This window comes from Zalophus californianus, chromosome 2, assembly GCF_009762305.2.
Source record: "Zalophus californianus isolate mZalCal1 chromosome 2, mZalCal1.pri.v2, whole genome shotgun sequence".
In the NCBI taxonomy this organism is placed as follows: Eukaryota; Metazoa; Chordata; class Mammalia; order Carnivora; family Otariidae; genus Zalophus; species Zalophus californianus.
Window position 1 is genome coordinate 132,127,950 of NC_045596.1, and position 20,609 is coordinate 132,148,558.

General features: G+C 33.9%; 1 protein-coding gene across 4 annotated transcripts in view; it reads left to right on the forward strand.

Moving 5' to 3' along the window:
• GLRB (glycine receptor beta) overlaps window positions 1–20,609 on the forward strand; it is a 105,059-nt gene that overhangs the window by 54,351 nt on the left and 30,099 nt on the right. For all 4 annotated transcript variants that reach the window (XM_035726397.1, XM_027600227.1, XM_027600228.1 and 1 more), the window contains 4 exons: window positions 10,479–10,708; window positions 10,811–10,893; window positions 12,457–12,597; window positions 17,677–17,829. In XM_035726397.1, coding sequence (XP_035582290.1) covers window positions 10,479–10,708; window positions 10,811–10,893; window positions 12,457–12,597; window positions 17,677–17,829 — 607 coding nt within the window. The remainder of the gene's footprint in view (window positions 1–10,478; window positions 10,709–10,810; window positions 10,894–12,456; window positions 12,598–17,676; window positions 17,830–20,609) is intronic.

Genomic DNA, 20,609 nt, shown 5'->3' on the forward strand with positions numbered 1-20,609 from the left:
TATGTCATAACATGTATCAGAATTTCATTCCTGTTTATGGCCAAATAATATTCCTTAGTGTGTATGTGTGTACAGGCATACCTTGTTTTATCGTGCTTTGTAGATACTGTATTTTTCACAAATTGAAAATTTGTGGCATCCTGAAATGAGCGTCTTTTGGTACCATTTTTCCAACAGCATTTGCTTACTTGCTGTCTCCTTGTCACATTTGGTAATTCACACACTATTTCAAACTCTATTATTAATATTTGTTATGATGATTTGTGATCTGTGATCTTTGATGTTAGTCTTATGATTGTTTTAGGGCATCAGGAACCAAGCTCATATAAGATGTCAAATTTAATTGATAAATGTTGTATGTGTTCTGACTATTCTACCAACCAGCCATTTTCTGTCTCTTTCCCTGTCCTTGGGCCTCCCTTCCCTGAGATAGACAATACTGAAATTAGGCCAATTAATAACCATACAGTGGCCTCTAAGTGTTCAAGTGAAAGGAAGAAGCACATACCTCTCACTTTAAATCGAAGGTAGAAATGATTAAGCTTTGTGAGGAAGGCATGTGAAAAGCCAAGATAGGCCAAAGGCTAGGTCTCTTGCACCAAAGGCTTAGCCACGTTGTGGATGCAAAGGAAAAGTTCTGGAAGAAAATTAAAAATGCTACTCCAATGAACACATGAATGATAAGAAAGTAAAGCAGCCTTATTGCTGGTATGAAGAAGGTTTGGGTGGTCTGGATCGACGGTCAAAACAGCCACAACGTTCCCTTAAACCAGAGCCTAATCCAGAGCAAGGCTCTAACTCTCTTCAGTTCTATGAAGACTGAGAGGGGTGAGGAAGCAGCAGAAGAAAAGTTTAAAGCTAACAAAGGTTGGTTCATGAGGTTTAAGGAAAGAAGCCATCTCCATAACATCAATGTGTAAGGTGAAGCAGCCAAGTGCTGATGGAGAAGCTGAAGCAAGTTCTCTAGAAGATCCAGCTAAGACAGTTCATGAAGGTGGCTACACTGAACAACAGATTTTCAATGTACACGACATAGTCTTCTTTTGGAAGAAGATGCCATCTAGGACTTTCATACCAGAAAGAAGCCAGTGCCTGGCTTCAAAGCTTCAAAAGACAGGCGAACTCTCTTGTTGGGTGCCAGTGCAGCTGACAACTTTAAATCGAAGGCAGTGTTCCTTTACCATTCTGAAAACCCCTGGCCCTTAAGAATTACGCTAAATCTATTCTGCCTGTGCTCTGTCGATGGTACAGCAAAGCCTGTATAACAGCACATCTGTTTACAACATGGCTTACTGAATATTTTAAGCCCACTGTTGAGTCCTACTGCGTGACAAAAAGATTCCTTTCAAAGTATAACTGCTTCTTGATAATACACCTGGTCATCCAGCCGTTCTGATGGAGATGGGCAATGAGATTAATGTTGTCTTCGTACCTGCTAACACAACATCCATTCTGCAGCCCAGGGATTAAGAAGTAATTTTGACCTTCAAGTCTCATTATTTAAGAAAACCATTTTGCAAAGCTGTAGCTGTCATAGGTAGTGATTCCTCGGATGGATCTGGGCAAAGCAAATTGAAAACCTGGAAGGGAAGGGATACAGCATTTAGATACTTTTAAGAACATTTGTGATTTGTGGGAAGAGGTCAAAATATCAATAGTAGCAGGAGTTTGGAAGAAGCTGATTCCAACCCTCATGGATGACTTTGAGGAGCTCAAGACTGCAGTAGAGGAAGTAGCTGAAAATGTGGTGGGAATAGCGAGAGAACTAGAATTAGACGTGGAGCCTGAGGATGGGACTGAATTGCTGCAAGCTCATGATCAAACTTTAATGGATGAGGAGTTGCTTCTTTTGGATGAGCAAAGGAAGTGTTTTCTTGAGATGCAATCTACTCCGTGAAGACACTGAAATGACAACAAAGGATTCAGAACATTACATAAACTTGTTGATAAAGCAGCAGCATGATTTGAGATGGATTCCAGTTTTGAAAGAAGTTCTGCTATGGGTAAAATGCTATCAAACAGCATCACATGCTACAGAGAAATTGTTCATGAAAGGAAGAGTCAATGGATATGGCAAACTTAATTGTTCTCTTCTTGTAAGAAATTGCCACAGCCACTTTGACCTTCAGCAGCCACCAGCCTGGTCAGTCAGCAGCCATCAACATTGAGGCCAGACACCCTCCACCCCACCAGCAAAAAAATGTTATGACTCACTGAAAGATTAGGTGATGGTTAGTATTTTTTAGCAAGACTATAGTACCGTGTAAATATAACTTTTATATGCTCTAGAAAATCAGACAATTCATTTGACTTGCTCTATTGCAATAGTCACTTTATTGCAGTGCTCTGAAACTGAACCCACAATATCTCCAAGGTATGCCTGTATACTCCATTTCATTTATCCATTTATCTCTTGATGGACATTGGGTTGTTTCAAATCTTTTGGCTCTTGTGAATAATGCTGCAGTGAACGTGGGTGTGCAAGTATCTGTTGGAGTCTCTGCTTTCAGTTCTTTTGGGTTTATACCTAGGAGTGGAATTGCTGGATCACATGGTATTTCTATGTTTAAGTTTTTGAGGACATAGTATAATTATTTAAAAGTTAAAAATGTACATTTAGTGAGGAAGTACAGACATGTTAGTGATTTATTTAACTCATTAGTGAGGGACCCAGCGGGATAATAAAGCTGCTTCAGGGGAAAATTCAGGAGCTTGAAGTGAAAGAATGAATGCTGAAATTAGATCACTAAATTAGATACAGGCTTGTTAATGTCTCACAGGGCAATTAAGGCTTAATCTTTGGGGATAGCTTTTCTACCTGACATAGAACATTTGCATCTGTACCAGGCAAATATCATTTGCAATTTATGAATCTTCTGTATCTTATCTGCTTTTGCAGAGTCTGGGCCCTAACTAATTGAAAATGGCAAGTCAGACAAAGTTACACTTTCCTAGAGAATCGTACAGCCCTTAGGTGGGCTTGTTATACTGTTTCAACATGATATTGAAAGGGTAAATAATAATCTTTTTTTTCTTATTTCCAAATTTTGATTTTTCTTACCTTTGTGTTTATTCCCTTGCATTTTGTTTATACTATGTTTTGCATTCACTTTTTTTTGTAACATCATCTTTGTATATATCTTTCTTAGGATGTATTACTTTGTTGAAATTTATTTACTTTTCTTTAAATTTTGATACATATTGCCAAATAACCCTCCAGGAAAGTTTATACATTTATTTTTTCTATTGGTGGTGTATGAATGTGCCAGCTCTCCATTGCCTTGGCCAGTGATAAATATGATTACTCATCATCATTTCCGATTTCATGGGCAAAGCGAAAAAAATAGAATCTTGTTTTTCATTGTTTTTCTTCTGTAGTGAGACAGAACATACCTTCATGTTTACTGGTTCTTCGTAGCAAACTTTGCTATAGAGTTTTTCATGTGAGTTGTTACTTTCTCAGAAGAAACTTGCAGTATCACTCAGTGTTTTTGAGAGAACTGTCAGATTGTTCTATACAAATCCTGTTCATGTTTAATGTTAAATAACATTCTATCATATGAAAATAACATATTTTACTAATCTGTTCCGCCCTGATGGATTTTAGATTATTTCTGGATTTTTGTTTGTTTGCTTGTTTAATTTTTGTTTTTTGTTTTTTTTTGGCTATTATATATATGTATGCAGTAGATGTCTTTGAAATGTATTTATGTACCAAGTACATTTACTTTTTTAAAACTAGACTTTATTTTTTAGAGCAGTTTTAGCTTCACAGCAAAATCGAGCAGAAAGTACAGAGAGTTCTCATATACCCCCTGCCTCGCCCTGCCCACATCTTCCCCCACTATCAACCTCTGCACCCAAAGGGGTGCATTTGTTGCAATCAGTGAACCTACAATAACACATCATCCCCTAAAGTCTGTACCTTACATTAGGATTTGCTCTTGGTGTTGTCCATTTCATGGGTTTTGACAGATGTTTGAACATGTGTATCCACCATTATAATTTTATACAGAAGAATTTCACTACCCTAAAAATCCTCTGTGTTCTACGTGTTCATCTCTCCCTCCCCTATAACCCCTGACAACCACTGATTGATTGATTGATTGATTGATAGATTTTTACTGTATCCAAGTTTTGCCTTTCCCAGAATGTCATATAGTTGGAATCATGCAGCATATAGCCTTTTCAGATTGACTTATTTCACTTACTAGTATGTATTTAAGTTTCCTGCATGTTTTTTTATGGCTTGATAGCTCATTTTTTTTTTCTTGCTGAATAATATTCTGTTGTCTGGATGTACCACAGTTTATCCATTCACTTACTGAAGGACATCTTGGTTGCTTCCAAGTTTTGGCAATTATGAATAAAGCTGCTATAAAACGAAAGTGCAGGTTTTTGTGTGGGTGTAAGTTTTCAGCCCTTTTGGGTAAATACCGAGGAGTGCAGTATGGTAAGAGTATATTTAGTTCCAAACTGTCTTCCAAAGTGGATGTACCATTTTCATTCCCACCATCAGTGAATGAGAGTGCCTATTGCTCTGTATCCTCATTTGCATTTGGTATTGTCAGTGTGATGGATTTGGCCCTTTCTGATAGTTGTGTATTGGTATCTCATTGTTTTCATTGTTTAATTTGCATCTCCCTAAAGGCATATAAAGTGGAATATCTTTTCATAGGTTTATTTGCCACCAGTGTATCTCTTTGGTGAGGTGTCTGTTAAGATCTTTGGCCCCTTTCTTAATGGGGTTGTTTGTATTCTTATTACATTTTAAGAGTTCTTTGTGTGTTTCTTCTTGGTCTTAACTTTAACTAATGTCTTTCTCCTGGTCACTCCAAAACCTCTATCTCTTGCTCTGGCCTCCTTTTAGTGATGATCTTGATTATTTCTGCCATTTTACGTTTCTTGGTATTCAGTGATTCTTTTGTATTGCTGACAAAACACTTAAGAAACGGTGAGTTTTGCCTCCTACTTTAGTCCTGCCCTTCCCTGATATCACCACCTGTCAAAATTCTGCCTACTCTCAGAGAACTCCTCAGACTCACTTGCTGCAGCCTTTCCTGCCCCGTGTCCGAACTGATCATTTAGTCCCTCAGCAAGGGCTGTCACCCCTAGAATCCTTACTAATTATTCCCTTACTTGTTTAATTATCACTTCCTGAGGGTATGGCCCTCAAATTTTTATCCCTCTCAGACTGGTAGCTCAGAACTTCAAACATAGAAAGTCCTTAATGAATTACTATTTAATGAACAAATGATGGATGGAATGAATGTTAACCTAGCAAAGTAAAACTGATTGTTAACTACATCTCTTTTTCAATCATTGAATTTAGTCTGGAACATAAAAACAAATAGATGTTTTATTTTGTTAGTCCATAAAACAAACTTGTTAGTTCGATGTATCTTTAGTCTGTGAAATCTGAATAATAATAGTTTGATCAGATATTAATAATTAACATTAATAATCAGAAATTGCTTTGTTTTCTACTGCTGTATTGTATTCATCTGTGTATAACCAGCAACTAACATAGTCTTTGCATCTAGTACCCAAAGAACATTTTTTAAAGCTTTTAAAGAATGGAATTAAAGTTAGTTTTGATGTTCAGTAACCAATTGAAACTTATAGGTAGCATTTTTAGAACAATAGAAAAGGAATGCTGTCAATAGTAATAGTGAGCCTTTTCAAAGAGGTGATAATAGCTATAATGGTAATAATGTTAATAATACATATAATAAATTTGTTAACTTTTGAGTACCCTCTTTGTCCCAGGTTTCATGCTTTAGGTACAGCCTTTTATTTGATTCTTGTGAATAATTGAAGATTAATTTTATTGACGAATTTTAAGCTCAGAGAAGTTAAGTGACTTGCCTTAGGGCACATAATAGGTCATAATTCAGACCCACATTTGTCTAATTGTCCTGTCGTCAGGTCTCAGTGTAGGTGTCAGTTCACTTGGTTACTTTCAACTAATCCTGAGTCTAGATGCCCCATTGCAATCTATTTCCATTTTCATAGTCTTTTTCAAATTGTTTTATATTTGACTGATTGCCAATTTAACTGACAATTATTTCTTTGAAGTCTGAGAGTACTCACAGCGGTATCCTTAGTACCCAGAGCATAGAAAAAAATATATGGTTAATAAATAATTTTTGAATTGAATGAGTGAGCCAACCCATCACCGAGAGACTTAGGAGGTATTTAAAAAAACCTTTTCAGAAAGTATATGATATACTCTCTAGCGAGATTCTCAAGGATGTTTATTGGAAAGGAAGCTAATTTATAGTGAGTACTCTATTAATCTTTTACATTGAGCATTTTATTGAATTATCACGTTAGAAATTAAGATTCCTTTTTTTTATGTTAAGAAATTGAGCTTAGATAGTTTAAGAGACTTGCTCAAGGTAAAAGCTTTAAGACTCAGAGCTGAAACTTGAGTCAGGAACTTTATATTTCCAAGCCCATGTTGACTCCATTATATTAGACTTTATAATTTGATTAATATGACTATAAAAAATTATTTATGATGATATATAGAATTTTAAAAGGAATGGCATTAAAACATTCTTATATGATTTGTAATTTTGTAATTTTCCCCATGGATAGGTTTTGTTTTGTCAAAGCCTTTGATACTATGTAGGGCTACGTTGGGCTTTAATCAGCTTTTGGCTGGTTAAAATGCTTTGAACTTGATAACTAATATAAAGATTTGCATTATATAAAGATATTCTTGGATTGATGGAAATATTGATTAGACTTTAAGAAGGATTTAGAAGAATGAACTTCACATGCAGAAGCACCATTCAAATTGCTTTAAAATTTTAAAAGAAAAATAATTTTTCTGTATAATTTTAGATGAGTTACCCATACCATTTTTGGAGGTAGAATTGTGGAACATAGAATAGTGCTCCCAATGTATGGAGATTTTAAGGAGAATTCGGTATTAATGCTGGGGTAATTTCTGAAGTTCTACCCCAAACATTGCAAAGTGGCTTTTTTTTTTAAGATTTTTTATTTTTTGACAGAGCGAGAGAGACAGTGAGAGAGGGAACACAAGCAGGGGGAGTGGAGGAGGGAGAAGCAGGCTTCCTGCGGAGCAGGGAGCCCAATGCGGGGCTTGATCCCAGGACCCTGGGACCATGATCTGAGCTGAAGGCAGACGCTTAACGACTGAGCCACCCAGGTGCCCCGAAAGTGGCTTCTTTTTAATTATGCAAATTATGCCAAAGTTAAATCTTAGAATTGCTTTAATTCCTGTCAGATATCTTGAGTATTATAAAAAATATCAATATAATGTCATTGGAAATTAGTTACTAAGATCTAAACTAGAATACATTCCAAAATGTAGTAGTTTTAATCTAGGTATCTGTATCTCTAAACATACAACTAACATTCTATTAAAGTAAGAAAACCTAATATTAGACTAAAATAAAGCTTCTTGATTCTAAAAGCCACATTGGCAGAGTTTCTGAGAAGTGGCATCCAAATAATGCTGACAGACTCTTGTCAAGTATATGACAATCCCTCAACTGTTATTTTACTTTTCATCCATCTCTATTTCTGGCAAGGGTTTGCCGTGTATCAAAATAACAAAAAAATGCAAAGAAATAACTGAAATAGGACTAAATGTGCAAGGGCCATGCAGTGATAGTCATACAAGGATATGAGAGAGAAATTATTAATTCAATTGGCTATAGAATTTAGCCTTCAGTTCCCTAGCTGCCAGGCAGAAATAAAAACATGATGGGATACTTCAGTCTTGCTTTCCTGTAATAGGGAGCATATAAGAGAATCAGGAAAGTATTTTTAGTATAAACTCTGAGGAATAGATTTGTTTTTGCAAAGTGCTTAGACTAAGTATGCCTAGCACATAGTAAACACCTATATAATGATATTATAGTAATATATGTATAAACAAATGAAAAAATTAAATAAATAAAGAAGAATTTATCTTGTGTATTTTCATATAATGGTCATTGACCAAAATAAGGAGTCATGGCTTTAATAACATGTTTATAAAAGATACATAAGCAACCTCATCTGGTTATTTTTCATACTAATCCTTGATAGCAAGTTAAGGACATGTATTTTATCATGACATTGTGAATGTAAATTTAAATATGGCAGTTTAAAGATGTAGTTTTTGATGATTTACCTTTTGATAAGACACAGTACATAGAGAAGGTAATAAAAATAGTTTTAGTGTATGTAATTTTAGAATACCAATAATTTTAGCAGATCACTCCAAGGAAGCTTTTTAGCAAATAATTTGAAGTTGAATACTGTTAAGTGCTAAAAGTAATGTCAAAAGTATGTCAACCATGTGCTTTAGCTAAGGTAGTGTAATTGGTATTTTATTAGAAAATTAAACCTAGGAGTGCCTGGGTGGCTCAGTGGGTTCAGCGTCAGAGGCTTGATTTTGGCTCAGGTCATAATCAGGGTCACGGGATGGAGCCCTGCATGGGGCTCCGTGTTCAGCAGGGAGTCTGCTTGAGATTCTCTCTCTTCCTCCCTCTCTGCCCCTCCTTGTGTGCTCTCTCTCTCTCCTTCTCAAATAAATGTCTTTTTTCAAAAAAAAGAAAATAATTGAACCTAATGTGTATTCCTTTTAAAGGGGAGGGCCATGCATGTTTGCCTGGAATGGATAAAAGCTTGCATCAGGAAGCAACATCAAGTCTTCTGGAAGTCTCACCATGTGATGTAGATAAGCCTTTGTCTTGGGCGCGTATGAGTTAATTCTTGTTGTCATAATCACTGTCAGATGTGAAGCAAATAAGTCCCATTATGAATTCTAAGATAGGTGTATATTTTGACGGTTCATGTAGTTGTACAATGCAGCTCTTTATTTTCCAGAGTTCTAGGCCTCCTCTATCCCCACCTTAACTCCATGTTCATCTGATTAGAAAATGTTATCTTTTTTTTTTTATCAGTGGTGCAGATATGTTCGGTGTCAGTTTATATAATCCTTAATTTATTTGACTTTGGCACTCTAGTGCCATCTGCATGTGATTTTTAAGAATCAATTTGTATTACACATGTTGAAGTTTTTATAAACCTTAAGTTTAGAGTAGCTATGAGATGTAGGCAGTTTAAATCTTATTTCACTGTCTATACTTCAGTATGTGGATATTGTTACTATGTACCTACCCTTCTACAATTACTATCCAGAGTCTGAAGATAATGTGAGAAAGTAAATTGTCCAAGCTTTTTCACTGGGACAATTACTATTCCTTGATTATGCTTTATTTTATATATTATACATATATAAAGCATGTGCACTTACATTTCATAGAAATCTATTCTTATTACTTAATAAAAGATGGTCTATAACTTCTTCCTAGTTACTTATTTAGATTTCGATTTGAAGTTTATTATTTAATTCATTTTGATCATGTTGAAAGGCTATGGGTAAGACAGTATTTTGTGAATTTTGAATGATTGAAAATAAGGAAGCTGAAGCCCAAAACAATTTTTACCTTGAGCACTTTTGTGCATCTTCTGAGTACAGTATATAATATTAACATCAAAAGACCTGAGCACGATCTTCAGTGCTAAGTTTGTATATGCTAACAACCTGATTTTTGCCAGAACCCCATTTCACTGGCAGATATAAAATGTATTAAGGTATTGAACATGTTCCTAGGTTCACATATTCTTAAAATATATGTCTTGACATAATTTAATTTTTACAAAGTTTTAAAATGAAAATTTTTGGAGATAGACAAAAACACTGAAGTAAAATAGCCAGATATTTAGCAGATTTCAAAACATTTTTCTACTATAGTTAAATAAACATAATGCAAATTTTGATATGCTCATCTGTTTTGCATAATGCAATCTCATTTGACTATCTCAAATTCTCTCTACAATCATGTACATATATGAGTAGTCAAGGATAGTTTTTCTTTTTCCTTCTTACATATACATATGTAAGTATGTGTGTTATAGTTATATACATGTTATATAATGTATATGTTATATATATATATTATTTTTATAGTTTGCTACTTAGTAAAAAGCAAATGGAAACATTTTCCCTTGGCTTCTTATCTATTTTTAATTTAATTTTATTCTACTTTTTTTGGGAAGAATAATGACAATATTTAGCTTTCTACTTTTTTTGGGAAGAATAATGACAATATTTAGCAGTCTCATGTTTTTACAATAACACCACTTAACAAACTGGCGTAATTGACATTTGTATAAAGGTGAAGCAATTATTGGTAAAGTTATATTTTGATGTTGGAGCTAGCAAGTGCTAAGGAAATTTCTCTAGAGAGTCGTAAAATAGACAAAAGGGTCTTTTTGTACTGCCCATGGGGCTCTTTATATTTAGTGACCAAGCAGTTTTGATCCTGTTTGATGGTGGGAGACTAAAAATATTTGTGCTGCTTATCACTGAAACTCTTTTTATTCTGGTGCTGAATATATTCTTTCAAATAGCAGTAAACACACACATGCACACAATTTTTTTTTTCCAGGACTATAGAGTTAACATTTTCTTGAGACAGAAATGGAATGATCCCAGGCTGAAGCTCCCTAGTGATTTTCGGGGCTCGGATGCACTGACGGTGGATCCCACAATGTACAAATGTCTGTGGAAACCTGACTTATTTTTTGCAAACGAAAAAAGTGCCAATTTTCATGATGTGACCCAGGAAAATATCCTTCTCTTTATTTTTCGTGATGGAGATGTTCTTGTCAGCATGAGGTATTCTTTAATATTTGTACAGATATATATATATTTTTTTAAGTCAGATTATCACAGAGAAACATATTAAGTGACTTCTAAGACCTCTGTTTCTACTTTCAGGTTATCTATTACTCTTTCATGCCCTTTGGACTTGACCTTGTTTCCGATGGATACCCAACGTTGCAAGATGCAACTGGAGAGCTGTATGTAAATGAGACCCTAAGTGACTATAGCAATAAAAATGCTTAAAATTTCTAGGCAATACATTCTACTAGTCTCTTAGATAGCAATGGTAAAACTAATGCTTTTTATTACAAATAGTCATTAGAATAATTTATTTAGGAAAATTATTGTTATTCTTTTGCTGTAACAATTACTAAGGTAGACACATCCTTTGGGTACTAGGTTTTGCTATCAGTTTATGTAGGTGTACACTTCTAACTTATTCCAATTGCCATCGTCATTTGAATTGATAATATAAATAAAGTAAAGGGGAAAACAGTATCTTAATAACTGTTCTGCTCTTAAAGCCGCATGTTCAGAGCAGATAATTTGAAAACATTAAAAAACAGCACCTAAATCCTACCAAGTAGTCATTTTCTGTGGAGGTCTAAAAAATTTTTTTGCAAAATTGGAATTCTTGTGTTTCTATGATCATATGTTTTTCAGTTCATGAAAGAAGTATCATATTAAGGTATAAGGTATATTAATTAAAATGATTATTGAAATTGTTACTTATCAATTAATTCTCTATGATGCTTATCTTTTGAAAATAAAAGTAGGACATAAAACTTGAAAAACTAACACTAATATAAGGAAGCCTTGGCCTGAATACCTATATACCATGACCTATTTCAGCAACAAGTAAAGAATGATGGCCTTGTAAAACATCTTATATATACTTGCTAGATGATATGCTTTCAAGTTACTTTGTGGTTATCTGTTGTTTTTTTAAAAAAAAATTTACTGAAGCTGGAGGCTAAATTTGAACAATCTCTACTGCTTTCTAAGTATAAATTGAGATTTTACAGATGTAAGTATGTGTACGTATGTACATTTTTGTGTATGTGTTGTATATATTTAGGCCTGTGTGTTAATATATATTTGTGTAAAAAATTCCAACTGGATATTTACGTTCAAATCTATTGCCAGATGCACTGAAGTATTGCTTTGAAAAAATCCATATACTCTAGAGTTGAACGGTATATTACCTAAACCCAAAATGTGTGCTTCCACATTTAATAATGATGTCCACTTGAGAGATTGTTTTACTGCTTTCCTGTGCAATGCAATGCCTTTAGGGAAATTTGTGGTTATTTCTTCAAAAGTATAAGTGATTCGGTGCTTAAGTTTTTTTTTAATTTCCAGGTAGCATATTGTATAATTGTGAATGAATCTATTCTGAATATATTCAGAAAGCTAGTATGACTTATTTATTACTTTTTATTGATGACAGTTCTGAATTCTGACATAGCAAAATACGCTGACTCTACATGAGGCAGTGAAATTGTAACTTTATGTATATTTATGATATGCTCATTGTTTTAGCTTGTTCTTTCTTTAAGTCAATTATCTATAAATTTGTGCTAATGTTTTCATTGATGGCCATAGGTTTTATCTCTTTGCATTTTTAACAAAAATTTCATAGGAGAATGGCTTATTATCTTACCATTTCTGTGTTTAGTAATTGGATTCTCAAAATATTAAGAAAGTATTAATAATTATATTTCAAAATAATATTTTTATTTATTTACTTTTGTTTATAGTTGGCTACACAACTGATGATTTACGATTTATCTGGCAGTCAGGAGATCCTGTTCAGTTAGAAAAAATTGCCTTGCCTCAGTTTGATATTAAAAAGGAAGATATTGAATATGGTAACTGTACAAAATACTATAAAGGCACTGGTAAGTAATTGTCTTTGAATTAAACAAAACTAAATCCTTTTTCAAAGGTTCATTTTAATTTTAACATATGCTAGGAACAGAATAGAAGAAAATTAGTTAAAAAGTGAGTTCAATATTTACAAATAGTTTATCTTTGCGTCCATATATTTAGATCTTTCATAAAATTACATTCACTAAAGTTCTTAAAAATGTTTATTACTAAATAGTTTTGCTTTTTTTTATGTAATTCTAGATAACAAGAGGTTTTCAATTTTTTATTTTAGTAATATGAACTCTCCCAGGCAATGGTTTTCTTAGGTTTTGCCAAGAAACTCTGCTTCTGGCAAGTTTCAGTTTGGAGCCAAACATTATGGATTTGATCAATGTAATGCATATACACTTGTCTCTTGTCTTTTAGGCAGGCTGTAGATGTTGGTTGACCCATATTCTTAGTTTTACAAGGCACTGATCTTTATGCTGCGTAGGAAGCAATAAGTGTGGAGAATAACTGGACGTCAGTAAATACTCCCCATATAATATTGTTGGCCTAGATTATGGAACAGCTAATTGTGAAAAGCACAACAAACTAACCTCATTCATTACATTACCTCAAGCTTTGCAGAAATGAAAATATAATACCCACTAAGCAATACTTTAATAATACGATTCATATTCAACATTTGAGTCACAACTGATAGAGTTATTGAGGGTTTTAGATATTAAATATAATGTTTTTTCTCATAGTAACATACATAAAAGTCTGATTGATTTTGCTCATTACATTCAAACTAATCATTTCAACTTGTAAATTACACAATCCTGATTTTCTATGAGGAAGTAAGCAAAGGTATGACAAAGATGTTCAGAAATAGATATAATTAGGAGCGCCTGAGTGGCTCAGTTGGTTAAGTGCCCAACACTTGATTTTGGCTAGGGTCCTGAGATCAAACCAATGTAGGACTCTGCACTCAGCAGCTCAGCAAGGAGTCTGCTTGAGACTCTCTCTGCCCCTTCTCCCACACACCTATGGTGCTTTTAAACTCTCTCTCTCTAAAATAAATAAATAAATCTTTAAAAAAAGAAATAGATACAATTTAACTTTAAATGTATTGCAACATTTATGTTGACTTGAAAAAATAAAAATATATAGTGTAATTGTGTGGAATTCAGGGAGATCAGATGCTTGAGCTTATAATGCTGCCATCATGGCATCATCAAAGACAAAATATAATACTAAAAAAAGCAGAGTGAGCGTTTGCACATTTAGTGCTACAATAATGCAACACTTAGGCTACTTGGAGATAAAGTTAGTTTAAGCATCTGTTGTCGTTGACCTTCCTTCACATAATTTAATGGATTATATAGCATTTATATATAAATAGTTCCTTCTCTTATAGAACTAATAATATATTAGAAAAGAGAGATAATAAGCAAATATACTGCTAAAAGAATTTATAAAAGATTTTAAAAAGGAAAGCCTAAGAGCTCTTAAAAATTTGACCTTGGGGGTACTCAATGAAGAAGTCATCGATACATGGACTTTTAGATATGGAAGTGATCTTATTGACAATTCTGAGCCAGTTCCTTTATTTAACACAGAAAATAACTGAGGAGCAGCGTTGAGTGAGGGACTTACTGAATGTTACAGGCAAATCAATGTCAGCCACTGAACTAAGCACAGTACTCCTTTTCCCTGTACTCACTCAAATTAAGGAAATGGACTACAGTGTTTAGAAACTTTTACAGGTCACCTAGTAATGAAAAAAAAAATAAGTTGAAAGCCAAGGAATATCCTTTTGGGGTTGTTGTATGGAAATACATATTTAGTAGATGGCTTTTGCAGTTCTTGCTGTATGTCAGGCATTATTTTAGTGCTCTGCAGGAACTCTATATTTTAATCCTCACAACAACCCTATGAATTCAGTACTTTTATTTTCCCTATTTTACATGTTAGGATAATAGAGCAAAGACACTTAACCAAGTCATACTATTACTAAGTGGAATAGTGAGTCTGACATTATTATACTACCTGTGGAGTCAGTCCTGTTATACTTTGCAAATAGTTACCCACATCTAATTTATATGCTTAACATTTCAAAATGAATAGTCTCCAAATTGTTTTGAGAAATTTGAAATGACCCTATTGAAGTTTTAAACTTCATCTAAAGATTAAAATAAAACTAGTAATTTTATTTCTGATTTTATGTGATAGCATAAAATTATGAGATAGCATTGAAAATCCTGGGGGTGCTTATTTTTTTACCTTTAAGCCCTACATCTACAAATTTCCATTTAGGGGAATAAAGGAGACATCACTGCCCTTTTATAGATCTATATTCTAATATGGTACACACATAAAATAAATACTCTTCGTTTTTGTTCTTGAGAGATTACCCAAATTATAAGAAGTAAAGTTTTCTGTGGTACTTTTTGAGCTATTTTAAATAAGTCACAGATCTCTCATTAGCTAGAGAAAATAACAATAAAAGAAGTTATGTCTAACATAATGATAATTGTCATTTACTGTATTTCAGTAAACATGCATTTCAGTGTTTACATGAATCATCATATGAATATAAGCAAAACTTATTTTAATGTTTGGATAATATTTAGATATGCATTTACAAATGTGGTACCTTCTAAATATATGAATGCCTAATATGTTGAATAGTGAAAAAGATATAGACAGCAACGTTTACAAAATGATGGACAATATTTTCTTTAACTTATACAGAAATAATCAGAAATGATTTGGCTTTAGCTTTATTGAAAATTACAGTTTTTTAAAATTATAGATGTTACAAAGGTGGAGAGATATATAGGAAAACAAGTATACAAAAATACTTAAATTGCAAGCCTAAGTGAATAATAATGAAATAAAACCTCACAAGAAATAGAAAGTAAATTGAATTTGCCAATGAACATTTATATCAATTAGCTGCCCACCTGCCTCTCATAAATGTAACAGTACTAGGAAAAGATCAGAAAAGATCAAGAAATGTTTCTCATAAAAGTTTATGGAGCAAATCACTATAATATTCAAGCATGTATTTTATTGCCAAATTCATCCCAGTCCTGGGAAGCTCCCCCAGTGGGTGCCTTCATAAAAGGAGGGAGTGGAAACTGGCTTTAGAGTATAGGATTCCTGTTTTTTAGGCTGTCATTTAAACGTGGTGGAATGGAATGCAAAATTCATTTTAAAGTGAGCAACTCTACAGTAAGCTGTTGTAATATTTGTGACAATTTAGGCTACCTAAAAATATGCAATAAGTAAATACATTTTGTTCTCTATCTCACAGCCCTAGGTAAACATAAAATGAACTTGAGTAAATGATGCTATTGCAAAGCCAGGTACTTCAGAACCACTTTGAGGAAATACTGTGAGCCTCTTAATTGCAGAAAATTGGACCTATAAAAGATTATACTTTGGAAATTTTGCACATGATCGCTAGTTAGAAACATGTTCTTGTTTGTCCAGGCAGGAAGTTAAGATGAGGGGTGGGAAGACAAAAGGGAGGGAGTTTTTATTGTTTGACGTCTTGTATCTTTTTAAAACCTATGCATAATTTAAATTAATTGCCTAGTTTTAATGAAATTAAAATTTAAAAAATGACAAACATGCTGCGTTTTTTGGGGGGGGGTGGGTTTTGATATAATTTGGAAACATTTGGCATAATTACAATTTACTTCAGTTCCGGTCAACTCTTTATTTTTGTTACATATTAGCCCCGATATCTTTCTAATCTCTCAGAGGTGGCAATGATTATAATTCACACTGGGAAAAGGATAGATTTCTGGTCTAAGTTATTTAGTAAGAGGTTGTGAGTAGCTGTTTTTTTTTTAACATTTTTTTAAGAGCTTTTTGTGGGGCAGTACTGCCATAAGTTCCATTAATGAATGAATCTGAAGATTGTTCTAGTGCGAGAAGTGTGTATATTCTTACTAATTAGGAAAATTAGATAAATGTTAGTTTTAAAATATAAAATAGTAAAAAGGTAATGTCCTTTCCCCATAATTATTTTATTTATTCATTGATTTATTTGTTTCAACATTTTGAAACAATGATGTTTAAGCTCAACACAATTGGAAACATTTTAACTTTCTGTTATTTTCACATAACCTTGCTTTTTTTGAATGGCAAATGACATTTTTATCAAAATTAAGCACTTCAGGCATTAAATATTATATTTAACTTGCTAACTGAAAGGACTAAAGCATTTATAAAAAAAAAGTCTCAAACATCTAGAAGCATCTCTTCTATTCTGGTGCTAGAACAATATCTTGTCACTTACTTTGTTTCTCAAGTCAGCAGAGGCTATGATGAGGCTGCCCATAATTTGTGATTAATTTGAGGGACTAGTTGGTGTCATGACATTTCTAGAATTATGTTGTAAGGCAATTTCTGCATTTGTCTCAGCTTGTGACAATGAAGTCCTTTCCCTCACAAAGCATGCTTGAGGGCCTGGAGTGGAGGAAGGGAGAGAATTGAGAGGAATATCAGATATCTACTCTTTATAATCTTTTATCTCTATAGAATGAAAACATGTATTTCTTATCCTTGCTAAGATTTACTTCTAATACACTTAATTTTTTAAGGCTTAAATATGCATAGGAGTTATCGTAGACTGCTATGCTTTCTAGATAAGAAGTGATACATGTAGCTGAAAAATTATACTGACAATATATAGTCGTGGAATGTTTCTTTTTAGACTTGTTCCACTTTGATTTACTGCTCCCTATATGACTCCTTTAGATCAATTGCTCTGAGAGTGCCCATGGATAATGAAAAGTTTAAGTGCATTGCCAATTCCCTGAACAAAGACTTAAAAGCTGAGACACTGACATAGTGGAGCAGCATGTGGTATCTATTTCTCAACGTCATAATAAAGTTGTGAAAGGTCAGGTGAGATGGGTCCCATCATGTCAACCTTTTACATCAAATAAATTATATATTTATAGGGAAAAAACTCTTTTTGTGGAATTTACTTTGTGAAACTGCCTCAGATAGAAGTGACTTACAATTTATAGGTACACTATTGGCTTTTGCTGTTGTAGGTAGATGAGTCCCTCCTTTTTCTAACATAAGTTTGTTTCTGAAAGGGTACTACACCTGTGTGGAAGTCATCTTCACCCTGAGGAGGCAGGTCGGTTTTTACATGATGGGGGTCTATGCCCCAACCCTGCTGATAGTGGTTCTCTCCTGGCTCTCCTTCTGGATCAACCCAGATGCAAGTGCTGCCAGAGTGCCCCTGGGTAAAGTATTCCATGCTTCTTTCTCATGTCGGGAACATGTTATGTCCTTGCATAACTTGCTATATAATCAACTATTTTAAAACAGACTTTTAGAATTGAAGGCAAACTTTCTCTCGTCTGTTTTTAGACTTTCTTCAAAACTTGACATTGAACTAGATTTTCTCAATGTTTATGCACTCAATAATTAGACTAAGTTTTTTTCTTTTCATATCTTTGGGTATTTTAAACAGTTAATCTATCCTACTTTGACTTTCATGCAATAATTATTACTAAGTAATTTTCACAGATAACTAAAGTCTAAAATCCCCAATAGTTCCAAACTTAAACACAGAACTATTATGATGGGAATCTTTCTAAATAATATTGTCTACTATCTCATACTCATCATCAGGGAATATGTGGTACAATGTATCTTTTTAAACATGACTTCATGTCATTTTCTTAAACATCAATTATTGTGTGCTCTGTCATCAGGAGTGGCTAGGGAGAAGAAGAGCTGGTTATCCGTGCTCCCCCATTTGTTATTTTTAATGCTCTGTCACACAGAAACAGCATCAGCCAGTCTTGAAAATTGTGTGTATATAGGGGTGAAAAATTCTTTGCTTCATGAAATAATCAAGAGCTCTTCTAATGGATGAAGTGAATAAACTTAAAAATAAGGACATTGTTATAACAAATTTTGATTGTTTAGAGTGTTTTCAAATGTTTCATTACTGTGTGAATATATGTGTGTGTGTTTTCTGAATATTACCTGGAACTCATATAGGTAAGGCTGTGGGATATCTGACCTCTTAGTGACTGATTGGTTGCAGCATTTGATTTGTTATTTCCATAGAAAAGACCCTGTGCAAATCTCCCTCCTGACATATTGGGGGAATTAAATGAAATATAGATTTTAAAAAGTAGGCAACCAGGAAGAAGCAATGAAAATGACAGTTTTACCTGGATAAGAAATTTGATGGTTTATATTTAATAAGAGCCACAGAGACCAAATCTACATCTTAATAACCAGAAATGTGGGAAATTTCGTCCTAATTATTATGTATCTAGAATGAAGACAATGACAATCCACTGATTAACTCCTTTAGGGGATGAGAGTGAACTCTGTAGTATACTGCACTGAGAAAAAAAACTCCTAAAAAACTAGTTGTATCCTTAGACTTGTCAAAATGTCATGCATTTCCCCCAAATAGTTAATTTTTTTGCTTATTAGTAATATTGTACTCTTACACAGTGGTAAAAATTGAAATGTCAGGCTTCCAAGAGTACTCTAGAGACATTTCAATCCCTGACATATTCTTAAAGGATTTTTCTTTGTAAATCCCTTTCTATTACAGGACTTCTGTCATGAAGTCCCTAAACTGTCCACTTAACATCCAGTAGAACTGTTGTATGAAACAAATGTGTTTAATGGTTTAAAGTCAGTCTCTTCAGTTAAATCTGGATTTGAATTCCTGTTCTCTGCTTATTAGTTGTGACAATTTAGACAAACAGATCTAACCTCTTTAAACATACTCTGTTAAAATGTCAGTAGGGATGAAAAAATACTCAAAGGGTTCATTGGAGGATTGAAAATATGAGTGGAGAGTGCTTATTACACATTCAGGAGTTAATAATATGCCTCATTTATACATTACATTATAGTTTATAAAGCACTTTTCCACATTTGATTCATTCAGCAAGTATTTATTGTGCACCAACTACGTCCTAAGCAATATTCAAGAAGATAGGCATAGAGTTAACATAAATAGCAAATAGATAGTTAATGAAATAGATAAAACAAAAAGAAAACACTAAGCCTCAATGAGTGTATTTTTTCTTGGAAAGAAAGAGACACCAAATAAGTACAATATGTAATATATAAGATAATGACATATAACTTCCAGTTGTAGAACAAATAAGTCATGACGATGAGAAGTACAGCATAGGGAATATAGTCAATAACATTGTAATAACAGGGTGTGGTGAGTGGTGATGGCTACATTTAATCATGATGAGCATTGAGCAATGTATAAAATTGTGGAATCATTGTGTTGTACACCTAAAACTAATATAACATTGTATGTCAACTACACTTCAGTTAAAAAAAAGTTCCTAATGCCCAGGGAGTGGGTGGAAAGATGATGTGGGGACAGAGAGTTCAGGGACAGCAGCCTGCTTGTCAGGAATTGCTCAGAGAGAAGTGATATTGGATAAAAATGTGATGGAGGTGAAGAAATGAATCACTGTGGATATCTAGGAAAGAATGAGCCAGGATAGTCATCATCAAGGCCAGCATTCCTGAGGCAGGAACATGCTTGGAATATTTTGGGACTGCCAAGGCCAATGTGGCTGGAGCAGAATGAGTGAAAGAATGATTAGTAGATGAGATCAGAAAGAGAACAATGGTGAGGAGACCATATAACATCTCCTAAGGGGGCATTCTGAAGATTTTGGCTTTTATTCCGAGTGAAATGGGAAGCCCTTGAGGGCTTTTGCACATGATCTGCTTTAAATTTTAACAGATTCTCCTTACCTGCTTTGTGTAGAACCCACTAAAAGGAGGCTTGGGTGGAAGCAAGGAAAGCAGTTAGGAAGCTATAATAGTCCAGGTGAAACAATCACAGTATTGCCAGGGGGGTAGAGATGCTCACAAATAGCTGATGGATATGGTAGAGATAAAGAGTTTTGTAAATGTGTTGTATGTAGGATTTAAGAAAGCAGACTCAAAGCTGACTTCAAAGGTTTTTCTGGCTGAGAATCCAGGAAGATGAAGCTGCCACTAAATTAGATGGGAAAAG